Source organism: Cloeon dipterum, chromosome 1 (assembly GCF_949628265.1).
Source record: "Cloeon dipterum chromosome 1, ieCloDipt1.1, whole genome shotgun sequence".
NCBI classification, from domain to species: domain Eukaryota; kingdom Metazoa; phylum Arthropoda; class Insecta; order Ephemeroptera; family Baetidae; genus Cloeon; species Cloeon dipterum.
In genome coordinates, this window is record NC_088786.1 from 6,077,895 (window position 1) to 6,098,685 (window position 20,791).

Below are 20,791 nucleotides of genomic sequence, written 5' to 3' on the forward strand. Positions count from 1 at the left end.
CTTACGCTTTATTATTATTAGGATTATTTTGTGCAGTTTCACACCTCCTCCTTCAGATTTTCCTTCCTTGTGGTTAGCTGTGTCTGGATTGGTTGCTTTAAATATGTACTTTACTTTGAATTTTTCTAGTTCCTCCCCTTTGGGCGCTGCTTCTTTTACTATTTAGACTTTAGACTTATTTCCCTCGCGACCCTCGCGTTCGCGCCTGCAAAGCAATCTACAAGACAAGTGCATTGCACGCACGAACACGTGTGGAATAGCTGAACAGTCAACCGTCTAGATACCGGCTACTGGCTGTTAAGGAATTCTTCATCTTTTATTGATATCCAGAACGTTGGCAGGTGCACAGTGCCCCATACAAAGCTGCCGAGGGTTTTTCTCTTTGCAGGTCGGTATGTATGTATGTATGTATAGAAATGATTGTTCACGTACATAATTGCTTTATCTCAAATGTTGCCGTGATTAAGTCAGTAATTTTTCAATTAGATACATATTACGTATTACGTATCATGCTAAAATCACGGAAACCTGCATGCATGGGATATATATTATCATATTTCGGGTTTCGGGTCTAGCCGTGCCTCCGCCACATTGAAATTCTTGGTATATATGCATTTCCTATCCAAACGCCTACAAAATTACAACAATTGGACATGCATGACCTCTAGAACTTTTCCTCTTCCATATTTTTATGCATGTGTATCTATTCATACATATAAGATTTATTTAACATTATTGTTGTATATTACATACGTATGTATTTCCGTTACTTCATCGATTATGTACCTATCGCCTCTTGTTTTGTTGAAAAGTCGAGAAAATGAGCACAAAAAATGGGCTTTGTTTGTCTTCATTGTTGTGTCATCTTCATTAGAACGACGCTTTTTTGCATGATTTTTCACTAGTAAATCAATTCCGATTTGTTTTTAAAAGGGTTTAACTTTAATTAACTTAACAGCAGTTCATTTTTTCCTTGTTTCTAGTGAGGATCGAACGCGATTATTTATCCCTGCTTAGACTGGGAAAGATAAAATAGTGTTGGATCAGCGATCGGAATTAATTAATGAAAATGGAGGTATGTATTTATTCACATCGATTATGAATTTCAATTTGTTAGACAGTATCTACGTTTCAGTCATCCTTTAAACATTTTAAACTAATTTTATCATTCAGCCTAGTCGGCCTAATATGTATGTAAAGCTTCCAATTTTATCCATGAAGGAATTTAGATTATTACCTGTTGAGATGTAAAATACATGATTATGTATAGTAGTAATAGCAATTATTACAAAAATCACAGTGTTTTGGTTCACCTTCATTTATAACTTTTTTGATCGCAAAGAATTCTCCTTTCATGACAAATGTTTATTTTTTAATATCTTCTAAGTTTTTATTTGTATTGAGAGAAAATCCCTGAAAAAAATGAAGTTAACTAGTTCAGGGGGTGCCCATGCCCTGTAATTGTTTAAGAGGCACAGGAAATGAAAATGCTGAAGCAGTTCCCCAAGTAGTGTTTTCCTCAATCCTGTCATACACAACAATGAAAAATTTATTGTGTTGCCACCATCATTTTTCGCTTCTTTGAACTCGTCGACCTATTATATTTTACCCCCGCCAGCATTTTTACTGACCCTCTTCTGATTCTTTTGTATTGGCCACTTAAGAAGATCCCCTGTGGACCGCTGGTGCTTGAACAGCTCAACAAATTTAAGGCGTCTTCGCCCAGTTCTCGCGCGGCGAAGCGGTTCTTTCGAGAGTTGTTCGGTGGGATTTGTTGGTTTCTATCGAATTCCAGTATTTGAATTTTGTTCAGTGCTTAAAGTAGTGACTGAAGGTAAAAGTTTTATATCTTTACGCCTCTTCTCTGGTCAGGTATAAAAGGAAATTTCCCTTCCAATATCTAAAATTCCCTCGGCATTTTTACCATGCTTGTATTTGATTACTTAACACTACTTCTTCTAGCTGCATTTCAATCATATTTTCGCCAAAGCATCTCATTTGATCAGGCAAGGCAGGGTAAACGAAGTGGGCGAAAAAGGTTTCTGTTGAAAAATCATATTATCCCATTCATGCAGTAGGGAAAGGTTTGCCCGGATATAGGTATCACCAGGGGGCGGGTTAACAGTCAGAAGTCAATATGGCGTCTAAGTGAAGGAGACCAATCAAAAGCGTTATAAAGAGGCGTGCAGACTTAATAATTTTATTCCCGCATAATTTTTTTACATCTTTGCTAGCCTGATTTGCCATTTAATGATTGATTTGTCAATTACCAGGGTAATCAGCTGGTACTAAAGAAATATCAACAAAAATATTAAAATATTCGATATGCTGAAGGTATTTTCATGAAAAATTGTCCAGAAGCACAACTTTCCCGCTGTACTAAACCATGCAGACAGGGTTCCGAATTTTCCCCACCCGGATAAAACCCACCCGGGTTTTATTGGGTTTAACCAGGCTAAAAAACCCAATAAAACCCACTATTTTACCCAAGGCTCCAATATTTTTAGTATCAAAAATAAAAAAATGCTGGAAAATAAAAAAAAATTGTTTTTTGGCTGTTTTTTTAACGCTGAAAAGGTAGTGCTGCATTTTTGCACATTGGAAAATTGGCGAGTCCCGGGCCATGAGGATTAAATTTCTTCGTCTCTTGAAAAAAAGCAGTGAATAGCATATTTTAAAAAACCCAGAAAAACCCAAAAAACCCCAAAAAAACCCATATTACCCCCCAATAAAACCCAGGTGGGTCGGGCAAAATGTAAAAAACCCGGGTTTTTCGGAACCCTGCATGCAGACACCATATCTGCGCGTCAAGTGAATCCTGCCCCCAATGATAGAAACATATCCTGCTTATATTTTGGAGTTTTCTACCAATTTATAAATAAAAACTAAAATTTAAAATTTTCAGGAGCAAGCTTTGGTTGACGCTGAAGTTTTCAAGTGTGATTTTTGTCACCTGCACTACAACCTCTATAAGCGTCGAGCAAAACTGTTAACCTGTAACCACAGTTTCTGCCTCAAATGTCTTCAAGGCCTGCAGACCTCCAGAGAAATCGTTTGTCCATCTTGTCAGTACATAACGAACGTCGGGCCTACAGGTACAGATATTATTTTAAATTATAAAAACAAAAAATGCTCTGCCAGCCCAGAGAATTCCTTTGGTGTATTGGTTTAGCAATTATCTAGGGAATGATTGAAAAAACGGCCTTTTTAGGAACATGCCTTGGTGATGCCACAAAATATCTGGTTTTAAATTTTAGTTTCAGTGCAATCCTGTCGAAATAACCGCAAATTTGCTGGATAAATTTTATGCCATTTATCTGGAAACGGAAAATAGGGCTGAAATCTGGAGAAACGGGTAATTTAGTCGTTCATAAAAATGAGAATAACTCAAGTTTTAATTTTTCTATTATTATATATCATTTACTGAATACCATTATTTTAAATTTTTCATATTTAAGTAATTTGATTATATTTAAAATTACGAGCGAAAGTTTATTTATTTCAATGATTTTAAACTCTTGATTTTTGTTACTTTACATGTGAACACGTTTAAACTTTTGTTATTGTAATTAAAAAATTTAATTCAACAATAGAACTTGTATCACAAATTTTCCCTGGTTAGATAAATCTCTTAACGGGACTGATGATCCATCTAAATCCAAAGCAGTGTCCCTTAATGATGGAATTAAAATCAACTCTTGTTTCCAAGCTGGCCTGTAGCATGTGCCATACAGAGTAACTTTTTAAAATAGGGACGCTACAAGTTGGTATCACTGAGGAGTGGTGCCGCGAGTCAATGTAAACAGTGGGAGAGCTATGGAGGGGAGGAAAATGCAGCTGGTTAGCTAGTGGTTTGCGATATCCCAGGAAATTCGCATTATTTTTTGATTACGTGTGACCGACACCGTCAACAAACTGTGATTTTCCTCTTCCCACCGCACTTAATTCATAAACAGAGGTACTAAAATAATTAAAATTCCAATAAAACGGGCCTGATTCAAGGGATTAGAAAATAAAAATAAAATCAATCGTTATCTCAGCTTGGCCTGGAAGCGTGTTTTCAATCGTTTCTTCTAGATTGTTTGATAATTCGAGCAGCGCACAGATTCAAATATAACTGCGGCCTTTTAGAATTGCTAATTGCGCCGTTCAAAGGTTGCGATTGCGCTGCTTGACGGAAATTTTTGGGTCATCGCGTGGTACTTTCACCTGTGGAGTTCCATTAGTAATATTTTAGTTAGGATTGAGAAATTGTCTTGTTTTGCAGGCGTTGTTTCACTAAGGGACAACGGCTTCATTCTTCCGAGATTAAAGGATGTACCAAAGGAAGAGATTTTAGCCAGCGACAAAGACCTAGATTCTTTTATAGACATGAGCGACTTCAACGTAACTCGTCTCTCCAATGGTTCCTCTTCTAATAATATGATCGTTCAAAGGTTTGCTTCACTAATTTATTTTTTTTAAATCTTACTCCGTTTAAAACAAATCAAAATATTTCATCGTTATTTATACTTATTTATTCCTTTTTGTTATTTTAGAAGAATGTCTTAGACTCTGATTTTAAAACTATTTTCACCTTGCAGGCCAAACATGAAAAGGCCCATGTGGTTCTGTCGGTCGTGCAACAAACCTGCACACACAAATTGCATCGAGTCGCATGACCTGTGCCAGTATGAGGTCAGGGTGAGGGAGATGGAGGAAGAGCTGACCAAGATTCAGCGCTTGGTGTGCGGCCGCGCCTCTAAGGCAATGCACGTCTCGGACCAGCTACACATGCTCACCGTGGCCATGGAGGATGCTTGGGAGGCGCTAAAAATTAACCTAACTCAAATGCAGAAGGAGTACAAAGACCAATTAAAGTCTATTAGGTGGGTAGAAATTTTAAATCATATGGTTTTTAAATAGCTAGTGTTTGGTCTAATAGAAAGGATACAATAAATTAAAAACGTTTTTTCTCTTAACAGGTGAAAGAAAATGCACGACGTCAATTTATTAAAATATAACTCAATTTTTAGACCATTTTACCCTGATCTAAATTTTGAGATTGTAGCGGTTCCCGCTTATTTAGCGTTACTACAAGATCAAGTTAAAAATGCTGAAACCGAAGATATATCCCTCCAGTAAAAGTGAAGAACGCTTTGGGTTGTTTCAAACCCTAGAAATAGATACAAAAATGACAATAATTAAATTTTCCTACTTATTCAAAAATTTTAATATTCCATAAATTAAGTCTGAAATGATCTCAACAGCGAATCAAAAGCACATCTGGAAATGACAATTGGACAAAAGGACAAATGGGGCATCGAGGAGGCGCGTGCGGGCAACCCAGCCTTGCTGCAGGACAAGATAAACCGCTTGCAAGAGCACGGCGAGACCCTGGAGTACAAGTCTCGTATTTTCGAAGACGCGAAAGCGCAGTGGACTGTATTCACTAACTGCACGGCGCAAATTAAGCTGAAGGAAATGAGTACAGCATTCCCACTGGGCAATTTTGACATCAATTTGGACCTGCACGAGCAGAACGCCAGCCCCGAGTGCCTTTGCATGATGTACTCAATTTATAAATATGTGGAAAACCGACTGCAGACCAAGAGAATGGACAGCATGCTCGGCGATGTTAATGCTTTTGGATCCAACACTGTTAAAGATATAGCGGTTAATCATCATAGTGCAGCTCCTGTAGTAAGAGTAAGATTCCTATCTTATATGAAAACTTATCATTTAGGTCCAGGGTTGCATTAGGTTACCACTTGGGTTTTCAAACCTATAATTTTTACCAATATCTTGCGCAAGAAAAGAATTTTATGACTTTTTCCCCCGCGCAAATCTAAAATTTGTGGTAATTTCCTCCACTGTGCAGATAATTCCATTAAAATTGTTGTTTTCTGCCTCATTTTTTCCTAATATTTGACAATTTTTCAAACCAAAGTCGTTAGCTAGTATTAGAAAATGATTGGTATCTAAGATGCAAACATTGCCTGCAAGAAACTGTTAAAAATTTAAACAAACTCACTGCATTTTAAACTCGTTTTGGAACTCTGATTTGGTCTAAGAATTTTAGACAGCTTTATCAATTAAGTTATGGAATTTAATATCAGCTAAATTTTTTTGGTTCTTAACTGTAAAATGGGATGAGCAGTTGAAGAATATTATTTCCGAGTAAAAGATTTAAAAAAATGTTTTCAATCAGACTCAAGAACTTCATATTTGCTGGTTTGGCTTTTAAACAGTGAATTTATATTATTATAAATTTTTTGATTTATCTGAATTTTCTTCCAGGAACGTAACAACAACGAGAATGGTTACCAACTTCAAGTAGTGGACAGCAAACCTAAAGCAACGATAGCTCAGATAGTGGCAACAACAGCAGCTGCGGCTCCAGCCCAGCCGCCACCGAAAGCAGTTGCCTCTATTCCCAAGCCTCTGGCCAAGACAAAGTATGCAGCAACTGTCTTCTGTTTTTTTGATCTATCGCACAATAATGAGGATATCGGAAGGGTTATCATGGAGGTAAGTCAAATCAAATCCTAGTAGTAACATGTTTGTTTTATTTTACCTTAGTAATCTGGATGAAATCATAATTTGGACTGCATTCGCAATCTTTGAAGTAAGGGATTTTAAATTTTCTTCATTCATATCAACAAGTTAGTTGCAAATAACATTTTTTTACAGTTAGACTTATTTAGAGTTGTACTTATCAACGTCATATTTATAAAATTTGCTGCACAATTTCACAACTGTTGGTTGATAAATTAGTCAAAGCTCTTATTGCTGCTTTTAAATTATTTTTTTCGTTTTGAATTTTTTACTTGATATATTATTTGTGTTATTTGAAACTTTTAAATATTAAATCCCTTCAATTTTTTATGATAATTGACTAGCAGGAATTTCAGTAATATGCATAGTTATGGATACTTATATAAATTAAAATGATCCAATTGAGCACTTAACTGGTTCAAAATCCAGGGTTCCTAATTTGTCCTCACAGTTTTGAAGTGATAGTCCACTTCATAACTGGAACAAGTCCATTTTTAAATTTCGTTATTTTTTCAACTCCAAATCTCAGGTTCCAATTATCAGAATTGCAAGAACTTCCCATAGTTGGACTCATCTTGACCTCTGACCAGATGAAGGGGAAGGGTTTAGGGTTGCTGACCCTCCACTCTAAATTGCTATACTTCACCCCCCTCTCCCCTAGTAAAATTAAAACATTAAATAACTCTGGAATTCTGTTTGATTTTGAATTTAATTAGGAAATATAATACATACTTGAATTTTGAAAAGAGGAATGGGAGTTTTAGATACTCTCCAAATATTTTTTAAGCCCAGAAGAAGCTTGCTAAAAAAATTAATCGGTAGCTATGAGGTTGAAACGGGACAGGGGGTAGTGGATTCTAACGTTTTTTTTTTTTGCAATTCTGATGGTTCTAACCTGGGGTTAAAGACTAGCAAAGAAACCAAAATATTTCAAAAATTTAACTATATATTTTATACTTCATTAATTATTTTTAAACTGGAAACTTGTGATATAGCAAATAAACAAATCTTTTAAATAATAGTGTCCCAAAATTTGCATTTTTCCTTTTTTTTTCGCTAAAAAACCAATACTACATTTTACGCATTGCAAAATTGGCAACCCCAGGGGTATGAAGAGTGAGTTTTTTTTATAAATAATGCAGTGATTTAGCTATTCTGGAAAACCTTATTAAATCCCAGGTAGGTCAGGAATGAAGTTAAAAAGTTTTTTTTTCGAAACTCTGCTGCGACAAAATTTTCTGCATTCACTGATCTTAAAATCCTGTCTAAAAATAGTTTTTCTTAATGATTTTTTGCCTTTGTCTGCAGGTGTATTTCAGCAAAGCACCGATAATGGCTCGCAATTTTATTGAGCTGTGCACAGGCGTCCACGGTATTACTTACAAGTTCACGGACCTGTGGCAGGTGCCGGACAACGACCATGTGGTGGGCGGCAATTTGCGCGACGGCGACAAGATATCAATTTACGACCGCAAGGTGTTCAACGGAGATGCATCGCCGCTGCACGACGGCGTTGGCATGCTGCGGATGCGCGGCCATGGCACCACGGCCAAAGGCGAGGCGGTCGTTGGCTCGCAGTTTATGATTTGGATGAAGCAAAAGATTTTCAAGAACTACGCGCGCACCCTGGTCTTTGGCAAGGTGATTAACGGCATGGAGGTGCTGCAGAAGGTGCCCACCATGGTGAACAAGAAGGAGGGCCAAATCACCAAACGCATCGTGCCGTGCCGCATCATGGACTGCGGCACCTGCGACGGCCCTCGATGATTTAACAAAATTAATTACCTAGATAAAATAATTGCAACGAAGGCGAGGGATAAAATTAGAATTTAAATCTGCTGTCCCAAAAACTAATATTGAGTGTTTCCAGGAAAATTTTGAAGAGAAATTAAATATTTTAATACTGAAGTTTATTAGATATGTCAATAAACTGGTACTGATCTTGGGAGTTAAAATTTGTAATAATTGATACTCTTTTATATCATTAATGACTAAAATCTTAATATTAAATTAATATTTCCTCCCATTGAGCATTCAAGCATTTCTGAATGGCAAAAAAATATAATCAGCTTGTCCACTTAAAAACCGACAGCGCCACCGTTAATTTTGAATTTTCAAGTGCTACGATATCAGATTTAATTTAAAATATTTATTTTGACGTGCTGAAAACCAAAATCGGTTCAGTCAATCCCCCTACAATTAAATCAACAAAAAGTCGAAGTTTCTTTAAACGGCTGAACTGGTTCTGGTTTTCTGCGCATTAAATAAATTATTATCTAACCTTTAATGCACTTTCAATCTGTAGTATCTGTGCCTGAAAATTGATAACCCCGCATGTAAGCGACTTTAAAATAATTTTCCTGCTTTGCCCAAATTTACACTGAATGACAAGTGAATTAGCTGATTTTTAAGACCTAACAGGCCTCTCAAAATTATTTCCTGTACACACTCAACAAATTAAATCAGTCAAAAATGGATATTTGCATTTAAAATGACCGTCAACAATTAGATCATTTGATATTAGTATATATCGTCGGAAAACCAGGTTGAACACATTGGCAGAATATTATTGATCTTAAAACAGACTCAAGAAAGTGCCTTTTATACGAATTGTCGAATGCTAATGTTAAATAAAAAAATCATAACCGAGCAAAATGAACAAGATTCTTCCAATAACTACTGAGATCACACAATTTTCAAGTCTTATTGACTGCTTCCCAAATAATAATTGTATGAAAGTAAATGCTGTCATATCATATTGTGTATAAATATTTACCCCCAAAACAGAGATGATAATCTCTTGAGGCTATCAACTTTTGTAATGCGATTAAAATGTAACAGCTTATTTTGTTTATTAAGTGGCTCTTGTAGTTAATTACAGCATGATCATAATAAAATAAATTTCGATTTCTTTCCAAGTATCCTTGGTGTTTTTATCTGTAGCAGTAGGCTGAATCCTGCGTCGAAGCCGCGATCCAGCCGATGAATTTGGACACGGCTGTGTAAAGCCCTGGATAATTCGGCAGTCCACAGCCGATACCGTTCGACACAATACCTGTAATATATAATGTTTATCTGTTAAAAAGATAATATTGTCAAATCTTTACCAACGAGAGTATATCTGCGAGATCTGGGATGCACCAGTTGTAATGGCCCACCGCTGTCGCCCTGAAAGTAAATTGAATTAATATGTATTTGCCAAACCGCATTACGAATTGTTGGCAATAGGCCAAGAATTTTTCAAGGCAACACGGTTAAGTTTTCAAGGATAATATACGCTCAAAATATATTGTATAATGCAGTATGTACATCTTACATCCCTGCTGTTGTGTCTTACAATTAACCAATCCACACAATTTCATCGAAGAGAATTCTATGAGAAACTTCAGAATCAAAACATGGCCGGTATGGAATGGAAGCGTTTTGTCTCTCAACAGACTAAAAAATTAGAAAGAAAATTTTTAATTGTAGATTGCCATTTTAAAAAATCGAGATCAAGCGAATCATTCAATTGATTCATTTTTAGAAATTTAGAAAAGTTTCTCAAACAGTCCTGATTTAATTTTATTCATTATTTCACATTGTTGAGAAGAATTGTTCCTAGATTCCACAGTAAATTAAAAGATTCAAATACATCCAGAATGTGCTTACACACGGCAACAATGCTCAAAGAAAACTTCAGGTTGATTCTTAAATTCTTTTGAATATTGGCGCCATTTTGTTTAAATGCTAAGATAAATTTCGTAATTTTCATTGAAAAGGGAAAGAATCGGATAGTGAATATGAAAAACACTTTAATTTATTCTTGAGCGAGGGTATAATAGTGGAGGAAGGCAGAAGGCGGGGGTATAATATAAGGAGAGTAAAGGCTTTACTCTCCTTAGTATAATATGCATATTATATTATGTAATGGTCTTATATAAATGCTGGAAATAGTTGTGCGCCGTTGGCGTTTAATAAAATAAATATTCTATTCTATTATGTGTATGGTCTTCACAGAAACTCGAACAGAATGCAATTAATGCAGGAGGTCAGAAACTCGAATTCCGACAACGAAAATGGAACACACAAGAACGCAAGAGGAATCGTTTTCGCTTTTTCGGCTATTCATTAATTCCAGCGACTTGCACAGACCTGCATGGGATGTGTGTTTGGATATGACGTCAATGCAGAGCCCACACGCACGCACAAAAATGTTTATAGATATATTATGTACTTCAAATAAATAGATTCCGGTTTGCGTCTGATGTCTGTCTGGACTTGACTGAGTGGTCTTGGTTTGGGGAATAGCATGATCGTGCTTACATAAATACTTAAAAAATTCTTATCGCCATATTGCTACCATTATTGCTACATCCATTATGTTCGTTGTTCCTCAACATCAATCCAACCAACCTAATACTGGTACGTATGATATATCTACGTTACAAAGTTATAATTTAGATAATATATATTTAAGTTATTTAATGATACATACACATATACACATTATATGTATATGTGTGTAATACATTTTTTTAATTCGATTTCATGTAATGTCTTAAAATCACTAATATATAATTTAATCCTAGTAGGACATTCGCATGACATGACGAGATTCGTCTATTATAGAATGATTTGAAATTTCTGAAGTCATTATCTTGGAAATATCAGATTTTCTTCGTTGTCAAAACAGCCGCGCGTAACTTTTGAATCGGCAGCTACACCGATTTGTACCGAATTTCATATTAAACCAATTAAATTCAGTGATAGTAGGTCGATCAATTTATTAATCAAGTCTATATTTACATCAATCTCGCCATAAATATTTTATTACATTCCTGCATGCCCGTAAACTCTTGGAAAATATTCCGCATTCCATTCGCTCCTTTGACAGCTAAAAATTTTTAAAATTCGCTTTCTGTGGAAATTTCCAACCTTTTCAGCATTCTGCTCTAGTTAAATTATTCTATTTTTTGTTGTTAAAGCTTCAAAGACATGGGCAAAAAAGTAGAGCAGCCTGCGCAGCACTTAGTGCGCTTCAACTTAAACATTTTTGCGGACATCAGACTAATTTGCGAAACAACGAGGCCAAATGAGCGCAACTTGGTCGTTGTTTTCGATAAAGACGACAAGTTGCCGAAAAGTCCAGCCTCGAGGAGAGAAGCAAGTCAGAGAAGAGCCAGTCCTGATGAGTAAGATTTTGTCGACTATTTTTTTGGACCCAGGTTTATTTGCGCGTTATTTGAAAATTCACTGCATGAAAAGGCACAACAGAACTAATAAATTTATTCATTTTCAAGGTTGAGATTAATTATTTTACGTAATTTCCACGAAGCGAGAATGACAAAAATATTGCAGGTCAATCGCCCTGATTTGCTTAAAAATATTTCATTTTTTGTTCATGATCCAATCTTCTCAGAGCGGAAACGCAACCTGTGCATAGAAAACAAGGAGTTGTATGTTCTTCGCCAGCTGCAGTTTCGACGCAGCGAGAATCAGGAGATGGAAAGCGTAATGGCAAAAAATCAGCTAGGTAAATACAATTTTACGCAATTTAAAAGGACCTATAAATCAGATATTTCCTGGAAAATAGAGATAATAAAATCTTGTATTGTAATTTGCGATTCCATATTATATTTTCCAGCTCCCTAATGACTCCTTTAAAAAAGCTTTTCGCTTGAAATTTTGTTTCTAGATTCTTCAATGATTAAAAGATTCAAAATACACCAGAATGCGCTTTACACATTCCAACTTATGCTCAGAGATTCGCTTAACGAATTCTCTTGGATTTTTGAAGAACTTCTTTTGGTTGTGTCATAAATTTGGTCGAATTTTGGTGCCGTTGTTTATATATATATTTACAATTATGATATTAAGTCGTACTCCTGTTTTAGGACTTCATCAAAGGGAAGAGGTGGGGTGTTGTGCGACATTACCAAAGAGTTTGAAATCGCTGATACAGATATTCCCTGTCAAGATCAGCCCAGCCCAACAAAGGCGCCACCTGCGAGGTATTGCCATGCTCATTTGTAAATAATTTTGCATTGTAATTTGTAATGGGAATAGAATCGGATCGTAATTCAAGTATTATGTTATTGAAAACCTTAAATTTATTCATTAGCGAGGTTAGTGGAGGGGAAGGGGCAGGGGGTATAGAAACTGGATCAGAAAACAGAATGCAGGAGGTCTCGAATTCGAATTTAAATTATTTCATTTTTTGTTTATGATCCAATCATTCTCAGAGCGGAATCGCAACCTGTGCGTAGAAAACAAGGAGTTGGAAGTTCTTCAACAGCTGCAGTTTCGACGCAGCGAGACTCAGGAGATGGAAAGCGGAATGGCAAAAAACCAGCTAGGTAAATACAATTTTACGCAATATAAATCAGATATTTACTGGAAAAAGATAAAAAAATCTTGTATTTTAATTTTCAATTCCATTTAATATTTTCCAGCTCCCTAAATTTGTTTGATTCCTTTAAAAAAGCTTTCGCTAGAAATTTTTACAACTATGATATATAAGTCGTACTCCTGTTTTAGGACTTCATCGGAGGGAAGAGGTGGGGTGTTGTGCGACATTACCAAAGAGTTTGAAATCACTGAAACAGATACTCCCTGTCAAGATCAGCCCAGCCCAACAAAGGCGTCACCTGCGAGGTATTGCCATTCTCATTTCTCTTGTACATTATTTTTAAAGCGTTTATGAATATAACTTATTGCATCCAAAATTTTTTGAGAATTGTGTCAAGGCTGTCGTAAAAATTTTTCAAGAGATATAATATATTCAAATAAGTTTGTACGCCTTGAAATGCAGCTTTCTTATCTGGAAATATTTATTTTTCTAGTTGGTCAATTATTTTAATGCGAAATATTTTTGCACTCGATCTGTTTTTAGAGAGCCCTTGGCTGAGGTTCTACAATACAATGATGGCGAGGAAGAAAAAACTGAGACTCCCAGCCTGACTGAATCTAATGTCAATGATGATCAAACTTTTCAAACCCAACCAGTTGCAGCTAAACGGACTCTTCTAGCTGACCAAAGCAGCAGCCAAAACGACCTTGGGTGTGTAAATTATTTTTCTCTACTTTATTTTTAATATTTTGTATTGACATTGTATACAAATCCTTGAAGCTAATTCTCTCTACTCGTTTCTGCTTCATTCCAAAGCCCTAATTGATTAGCAAGCAATTCTTTTTAATAAAATAATTAAATTGTTGCATCCAATTTTTTAAAGAAATAATGGTGTCAAGGCTATCGCGTAAATTTTCAGGAGTGATTTAAATTTAAATAAGTTTGTATGCCCTGAAATGCAGCCTCCTGATCTGTAAATTTTTTTTTCTAGTTGGTCAATATTTGTAATACAAATATATTTTTGCACTCAAGTTTCTATAGAGATCCCTTGGCTGAGCTACTGCGATGCATGGATGACATGGAAACTGAGACTCCCAGCCTGACAGAATCTAATGTCAACGACGATACAACTTTTCAAACCCCACAAGTTGTGTCTAAACAGACTCGACTAGCTGGCCAAAGCAGCAGCCAAAACCACCTTGGGTGTGTAAATTATTTTTCTCTACTTTATTTTTAATTTTTTGTATCAAAAACTGTGTCAAGGCTGTCGCGTAAATTTTCCATGTGGTCTAAATTTAAATAAGTTTTAGTACTCCTTGAAATGCAGCCTCCTGATCTGTAAATTTTGTTTCTAGTTGGTAAATATTTGTAATACAAATATATTTTTGCACTCAAGTTTCTATAGAGATCCCTTGGCTGAGCTGCGATGCATGGATGACATGGAAACTGAGACTCCCAGCCTGACTGAATCTAATGTCAACGACGATACAACTTTTCAAACCCCACAAGTTGTGTCTAAACAGACTCGACTAGCTGGCCAAAGCAGCAGCCAAAACCACCTTGGGTGAGAATAAATGATTTTTTATTCTTCTACTTTTTTAATTTTTTTTGTATTGAGATTCAATTCATATCCTCAAAGCTAATTCTCTCTACTCGTTTCTGCTTCATTCCGAAGCCCTATTTCATTATCAAGCTTTCCTTTTTAATATTTTCAATAAAATAATTAGCTTTGAGGAGGAGGAAAGGACCTCGTTGGGATTTTTCTTGACATATCTTGGCTGCCAGTCCTCGGACAGAGATAAAAAGTATTTTCTTTTTAAGAAATCATTCCTTGAATGAATGAATTTTCTGCTTTAATTGCATTTTCCTTCTGTTTAAATGATGGTTAAAATGTTAAAAGAAAATATTTTAACTCAATAAATAAAAATCAGGACATTATTGATATTTATTTTTTAAATTGAATATTAATTACATTAATTATATATACCGTCAATATTCACTTTTTGTCAAACAAAGATTATTTTACCATGCAGCAGCATTAACTTTGTGCATTGTTAATTGCAGACTGAAAAACCCAGGGCTGATGTGTTACATGAACGCGTCCCTGCAGGCTTTGGCGGCTGCTGAGCCTTTCCGCAGCTACCTGATTGAGGCTAATATTACCCGCGAGGAGAGCAAGGAGGTGTACAACATCGCATTAGTCATTGAGAATATTCCGGCTGCCAAGCCTGTTAAGGAGAAACGTGTCAAACCAGAGTATTTGTGGACCATGAATCGGACACAATTCAACCTGCATAATGACGTGCAGCAAGACGCGCATGAGTATATAACTCGATTGATTACACTGCTAGATGATGAGCTGCAGAAATTCCGAGACAAAAACCTGAGTGAGGACCTGTTCTACTCAACCTGCCTCATGCTACCCTCTTTCTGCGAAGGGTAAAATGTTTCTTCTTTTAATAGCTGCAATATTAAGACCCACTAAAGCAAATTTTTTACATTCAAATCAATTTCTGAGGGGTAAATAATTTTGCGTTGCGCCAAAGCAACGTGTGTTTTACTTGCACGTCACCAATCATTTTGTGATCGTAAAAATTATGGTGAAATTAAATCAGCATTTTCACCCTAGATTAATACCTCACGTTTTTTCCAGTCCAACTTAGAATTTTTAAAGGAAGCTTATAACTGCTATACAAATTGGGGAAAATATTTTTTTCAGAAACCTTTGTGCAGTCCCGCAATTATGAAAAAGGAAATTATAATTTCAGCGCGTGCAAGAGAAACGTAACACCGATCGCCAGCAAAGTGAAGCAGGTGATTTTGATGCTGGATATCCCAGAAGCGCAGAACGATGAGAATGATCAATCTATAACAGTGCAGGACTTGATCGACGAAAGCCTAAAGACAAAAATTGAGAACCGTTGCTGCAGCTTGTCCGTCACTGTTTTCTCTATTTTCACCCAGCTACCTAAGTATTTACCATATAAATTATTTATAGAGATAAATAATAGATGTTCCTGTAGAGTGTTGATCGTCTGCCTGAAAAGATACACCACCGCAGAGAAGAAGATAGATCGCTACATCACGGCCTCGTCTGATTTGGTGCTCTCTGAGTTTCGCTGTGACGAAGGGTATTGTTTAAATCCTTAGTTGCCAGTGTTAAGCGGTTTAATATTTTTATATCTTGATTAGGAAGATCAAGGAGTTCACATCGAACAAACACAGCAGGGAGAAATCAACCCGCTTGGTATGTCTGAAATTCAATTCTTTTTTTATTAAAGATCGTTTATTAAATCAGCACATTTTAAATTTGAGAGGAATTTTGAAAGCCCTCTTAATGTTTAAAAATTTTATATCATAATTATGCGATAGCCACAAGTGGCTTTGGGCCTCCGGACAGGCGCTTTGCGCCAGCCCTTCAGGCTACTGTCCGTTGAGGCGACGAAACTTGCGTAAAGACTAAACATAAGTGACGGCGCCGGCGAAACCGTGAAAAACCCGCGGCCTTAAGCAGGTCAGTGACAGGCAAGGGTAAAAGATCTTTGTCAAGTATCGCCAAATGTGCTCGAAAGTCATGTAAAATCATTAAAAACCGGCCTGGGAGCGAATCTCAGGTCGGGTTACCCTGGAAAAGGTCGTCCTCTCAAGTAAAATTCCGATAAAAAACCTGTCCGATTAGGGGTCGTGATCGTCGATCCATCGAGTGGCCGAATTTTAATAAAAACAGTTTGAATTTATGCCCTGGACCAGAGATATGGCCGCCGGAAGTTGGGAGATGTCGAAAAAACGCTAACTTTATAACTGCTGTGTAAAATCAATGGCTTGATCAAAGTTGAAAAAGTCTCACAAAGTGTTCTTTATTTTTTGATGCCTTAGCTGAGATGGCTAGACCCAGAAAAAATCCGTTTCACGATGAAAAATGTTTTAGAAAATTTTCGGCAAAAAAAAATTGGATAAATGGTCAAATTTTGAAAAACCGCAAAATTTTTGCCTTTTCAAGAGATCTAAATTGATAATTTCAAAATTTTTCGTATCTAAATTTCATGGTCGGGAGGTTCGAATTTTAAAAACTTATTGATTCCTCTCGTCAAATCCAATCAATTTGTACCAAATTAATGGAAAATTTCTGATGGTTCTGGCAGCTTTTCATTACTTTAAATAACTAAAAAAACCTCTTCGAAATAATATTCTCAAAGGGATGAGATGATGAAAACAATCGCTGTTCCAGGGCCACCTCAAAAAAAAGTACAAGCTGGTGGGGATTGTGAACCACATTGGGACCTCAGTGAAAAGTGGTAAGGTTAATATCAGACCCATATTCACCATCAATAATAATTGTTTTAAACCTCTTAGGTCACTACAAAGCTGGAGTTTTCAACGCGGGTGAAGGAGCTTGGTATGAGGTTAATGACGAGAAAGTAACTTTGACCGACATGTCCTCAATGATTTGTAATTCGGCCAAATCGTGCTATCTACTGGTCTACGTGGTTGTGGAAGGCGTTGGAGAGCGCGTCAGGTCCCTCACTATCAACTCAGGTGGATCGTCGGAGGAGAAATCAAGTGTCTGATATTTGTTTCAATTCCAGTTACCACCCAGAATATGACTATAGCAATTGCAATTGCATTACAATATATATAATTTCAAATTGATTTTTGTTGTTTCCATAATTAATCTTTTCTCACCTGTTACACTTCTACTCACGATTTTAGTTATTTCAAAACACAAACGTTAGTTTTAAAAATAGATCTTATAATATTTTCATAATTTTGTAAGTAAAAAAACCTATATCCAAAAATTTGTAATTATAGTAAAAACTAGAGGTCTCAGCCAGCCGCGCGGTGCCGCACCAGCCAGCACATTTTGGTCACAAGTGCAGCCGCTAGCCATCGTGAATCTGGCTAAGCTGCACCAGCCATGCTAAAGGGTCATAAATTTTTAAGTGCAGGGAAAAATGTCTTCCATACCTTCGGGCCGTTAAGCATTATCAAACTTCACGTTTGAAATATTGTCGCGAGTGTTAATAGCTAGACACCGTGTCAAAAATTTGGTTAAGCCAGCCGTCGCCTTAATTCTCGAGGCTGATTGTGAGACCTCCAGTAAAAAACGCAATAAATTTCCGTCATCTGCAACCCCTGAAACGAGACTAACCTGGCATGAGTCCCTGCCGCCCTGGACCAAGAGCCCTGCGCAGAAGAGTGTGGCGTGCATGGCGCTGGGTGGGTATTTGGACTTGAGTGCGCACTCCTGCTGAGACAGAATTGGAATCGTCGTCTGCTTCAGTGAGCACTGCAGCGGGCCGCTCGAGTTTTGCGTGCCCCAGCCGGACACCACGGCCCAGTTGTTTTCGTAAGATGAGCCTTTTTCATTTCAATAATTCAATTAATTCAATATTCTGAATTTGAACAGCCGGTTTAAACCAGGCAATTTTTGTTTTTATCAGTAGTTCATTGGAATTTATAGCTATTATTAGGTTATGTATTTACTGCAGAAGCGCTGTTAAGATTTTATCTATATTTTTAAATTGTAAAATGCAAGGTGGAAATGTTTTTTATGCTTGAAATTATTTTATTTTGGCTAAAATCCAGTTAGAACCAGCTTGGTTGAAATTACTTTTGTTAAAAATCCGGCATCTTAATTAGGAAAACTGCTTGAAATATAAATTTTCACCTGGTGGTGGAAGGCAAATGGGTCGGATGACGCGGTTGAACGAGATTCTCATGCTCAGCCGCAGCAGCATGATGTCGGCGAAAAAGTCGGTGTGGCGGAACGACGGGTGTTTCAGCACTTTGTCCACGGAGAAGATGCCTGTCACTTTGTCCTGCAGGCAACGGTCGTGCTCGCCCAAGATTACTTTCAAGTCTTCAACTGTCATGCTGAAACAGTTTGAAATTATTTTGCCCAAATTAAAAGAAAAAATTCTACATGGTCTGCAATTTAATTGTTGGTATGTTCTCATGATGGTATAACTAAGTTTGTTAAATTAAACTAAAGCTATTTTTTCCAAAAAATTATCAGATAGAAATCTTTCATCGTTCAAAACAATGAGAATTACTCGAGCTCTAATCACGCTAGAACGTTGAACGTTATGCCAAAAAGGATGACAAATTAGACAGCTTACAACTTTTTAATTAAACCAAAAATTTTGGAATGTAATGTTGCGCCAAAAGTGTGTGTAACATGGCTAAAAATCTTCTAGATCTCGTTCTATTTTTGTGAGTTACAGAGGGTCAAAGACTGCAAAATGGGATTTTAAATTCAGGTGAATAGCGAAAAAGATCAAAACTGCACGATGTGTTTATTTAGATCAGCGGAACAGGCTTCGTTTCCCTGCTTAGGTGAGACAAGACCATCAGATCATATAAGGGCGTCAGGGTAGCCCTCTCAGAGCGTTAGAAATTATTCCATTCTTATGTTTGGCTACTTAACGGACTTCTGTATTGTTATGCTTATTGTTAGCAAGATTTGCTTGTTGTTGGAACATGCCAATTTGAGACTTCAAAATGTGACAAGTGCTAGTTTTTTACCCTTTGCAAGTCATCAGGAACAATATCATGGGCACATCAAATTCAAAAAAGCAAAATTTCACTCGTTTTAAGAGCATGATTTTGTTTTAAAAATAAAGAAATGCGCCTTTCATTAAAATCAATAAATCTCTAATAAAAATTCTACTGGAAATGCTGCTTACTAAATTTATTATCAAGGTAAATTTCTTGAGTGCAATTAAGAAATCGAATTTGAGGCCTACTTTTGGTCGTGGCAGTGGGCCGCGCTGAGGATGTACTTGTCGGAGATGATGGAGCCGCCGCAGAAGGGTGCGTAGTTGCGTTTCTGCGAAACCAAAATCGCCATCCAGGGCAGCGAGTGCGGCACGGCCTCCACGCCGCCCACCACTCGCCCGTCGTCCAACCCGGTCGAAAAGCCCTGCAGCCGAGGCACCCTTTGCGTACCAGTTGCCACACTCGCCAATCCACACACTAAAATACATATCAAATACTATAATAAAATTAAATGGTTTTTATTTGAAATTAAAATTCGTCATCGCTTTTAAAATGTATCGCACACTCGCAGATCCCCCTTAAGAGTTGAGAATAAATTAATTTTTAAACACTAAATATTCTGCCACTTAATTCAATTAAAATTCTTCAGTGGTCACATGGGAATTCAATAAAAGCCAAATAAATTATTTTTTACCAAGACAGAAGGGCCTTACGAATCCAATGAGTTAAGACAATAAATTTAAATGGAAGCGTTTGCCAAAACAGTTAAAAAAAAATTAAAAAAAAATCAATTTTACGTTCTTTAATTTTTATAAAATTTGCCAAAATTTAATAAACAAAAAGAAAACTTACCACAATCAGGATCATTTTGAGAGATGGCTGGAGGGAAGAAGTTCTGGAAATTCTGGAAATTCTGCGGCTGCTGCTGCCCTTGAGGTGGAGCATTGAATCCATTTTGCAGGAAGGGCGGGAAAAATAGGTTTGCCTTCGGAAACGATTTTTCTGCAGGTGCAGGATTTGAGTCGAAGAAGTACTCGATTTGGTTCTTATTGTTAGAAATATCAACTTCGTCTTGCGGAATCTATCAATGCAAAATTTGTATATTTGTATTTTAAATGAAAATAAGTATTCTTACAAAAGCATTGGCTGCTCTGAGGAGAATCACGACGAGTAGGATTTCCATTCTCGGCTCTCGATATTGAATGAAATTTCTCTCTAAAAGCGATTTTCACGGATTGACTGGGATTGCGTGACACCCGCACAATGAGGGCGCGCGCCATCATTTCGGCGCCGATTTTTAGAAGTGACACACGGATAATTACCTCATTCCGCGCCTATTTTCTCTTTTTATACATATGCTTCTTTTTGATTACATTTTTTGTTTGAATCAGTTTGAAAGAGTGGGGCGAACACTAAAGAATTTTT

The 20,791-nt window shown here is 36.7% G+C and overlaps 4 protein-coding genes across 6 annotated transcripts; 3 read left to right on the forward strand and 1 right to left on the reverse strand.

Moving 5' to 3' along the window:
* The first annotated feature begins 983 nt into the window (after positions 1-983).
* Positions 984-9,458, forward strand: LOC135948289 (uncharacterized). Of its 3 annotated transcripts, none has more exons than XM_065497497.1 (7): positions 984-1,075; positions 2,906-3,095; positions 4,268-4,436; positions 4,584-4,868; positions 5,250-5,688; positions 6,280-6,510; positions 7,846-9,458. In XM_065497497.1, the coding sequence occupies exons 1-7, from the start codon at positions 1,064-1,066 to the stop codon at positions 8,302-8,304; spliced, it is 1,785 nt and encodes a 594-aa protein (XP_065353569.1). In that variant the 5' UTR covers positions 984-1,063; the 3' UTR covers positions 8,305-9,458. The 3 variants fall into 3 exon arrangements, with proteins under 3 accessions (XP_065353569.1, XP_065353571.1, XP_065353572.1); XM_065497499.1 differs by having other exon boundaries at positions 5,250-5,682; XM_065497500.1 differs by lacking the exons at positions 984-1,075; positions 2,906-3,095 and adding an exon at positions 3,804-3,958.
* LOC135934783 (trypsin-1-like) lies at positions 9,451-20,233 on the reverse strand. The gene is made up of 6 exons (XM_065476765.1): positions 20,219-20,233; positions 19,615-19,862; positions 18,537-18,742; positions 18,018-18,226; positions 9,645-9,705; positions 9,451-9,592 (listed from the first exon to the last, which is right to left on the reverse strand). The coding sequence occupies exons 1-6, from the start codon at positions 20,231-20,233 to the stop codon at positions 9,471-9,473; spliced, it is 861 nt and encodes a 286-aa protein (XP_065332837.1). The 3' UTR covers positions 9,451-9,470.
* Positions 10,734-13,639, forward strand: LOC135948299 (uncharacterized). The gene is made up of 7 exons (XM_065497509.1): positions 10,734-10,941; positions 11,505-11,711; positions 11,939-12,052; positions 12,414-12,530; positions 12,762-12,875; positions 13,057-13,173; positions 13,412-13,639. Exons 2-7 carry the CDS (start codon positions 11,515-11,517, stop codon positions 13,611-13,613), a joined length of 861 nt encoding a protein of 286 aa, XP_065353581.1. The 5' UTR covers positions 10,734-10,941; positions 11,505-11,514; the 3' UTR covers positions 13,614-13,639.
* Positions 14,262-17,498, forward strand: LOC135948295 (uncharacterized). Its single transcript, XM_065497506.1, has 7 exons — positions 14,262-14,432; positions 14,933-15,307; positions 15,637-15,840; positions 15,892-15,999; positions 16,061-16,115; positions 17,097-17,163; positions 17,222-17,498. Exons 1-7 carry the CDS (start codon positions 14,299-14,301, stop codon positions 17,434-17,436), a joined length of 1,158 nt encoding a protein of 385 aa, XP_065353578.1. The 5' UTR covers positions 14,262-14,298; the 3' UTR covers positions 17,437-17,498.
* Positions 20,234-20,791: the final 558 nt, after the last annotated feature.

Excerpts from the sequence above, each read along its gene's own strand:
- LOC135948289 (XM_065497497.1), top strand. Across the intron at positions 4,869-5,249 it reads GACCAATTAAAGTCTATTAG|CGAATCAAAAGCACATCTGG; the intron begins GTGGGTAGAAAT and ends TGATCTCAACAG. Across the intron at positions 6,511-7,845 it reads TCGGAAGGGTTATCATGGAG|GTGTATTTCAGCAAAGCACC; the intron begins GTAAGTCAAATC and ends CTTTGTCTGCAG.
- LOC135948295 (XM_065497506.1), top strand. The coding sequence starts at position 14,299 with ATGGATGACATGGAAACTGAGACTCCCAGCCTGACTGAATCTAATGTC. Across the intron at positions 14,433-14,932 it reads AGCAGCCAAAACCACCTTGG|ACTGAAAAACCCAGGGCTGA; the intron begins GTGAGAATAAAT and ends TGTTAATTGCAG. Across the intron at positions 16,116-17,096 it reads GGGAGAAATCAACCCGCTTG|GGCCACCTCAAAAAAAAGTA; the intron begins GTATGTCTGAAA and ends TCGCTGTTCCAG.
- LOC135934783 (XM_065476765.1), bottom strand. Across the intron at positions 9,706-18,017 it reads GCGGCAGGGACTCATGCCAG|GGCGACAGCGGTGGGCCATT; the intron begins GTTAGTCTCGTT and ends ATTTACTTTCAG. Across the intron at positions 9,593-9,644 it reads TCGCAGATATACTCTCGTTG|GTATTGTGTCGAACGGTATC; the intron begins GTAAAGATTTGA and ends TATATATTACAG.
- LOC135948299 (XM_065497509.1), top strand. The coding sequence starts at position 11,515 with ATGGGCAAAAAAGTAGAGCAGCCTGCGCAGCACTTAGTGCGCTTCAAC. Across the intron at positions 12,531-12,761 it reads ACAAAGGCGCCACCTGCGAG|AGCGGAATCGCAACCTGTGC; the intron begins GTATTGCCATGC and ends AATCATTCTCAG. Across the intron at positions 13,174-13,411 it reads ACAAAGGCGTCACCTGCGAG|AGAGCCCTTGGCTGAGGTTC; the intron begins GTATTGCCATTC and ends ATCTGTTTTTAG.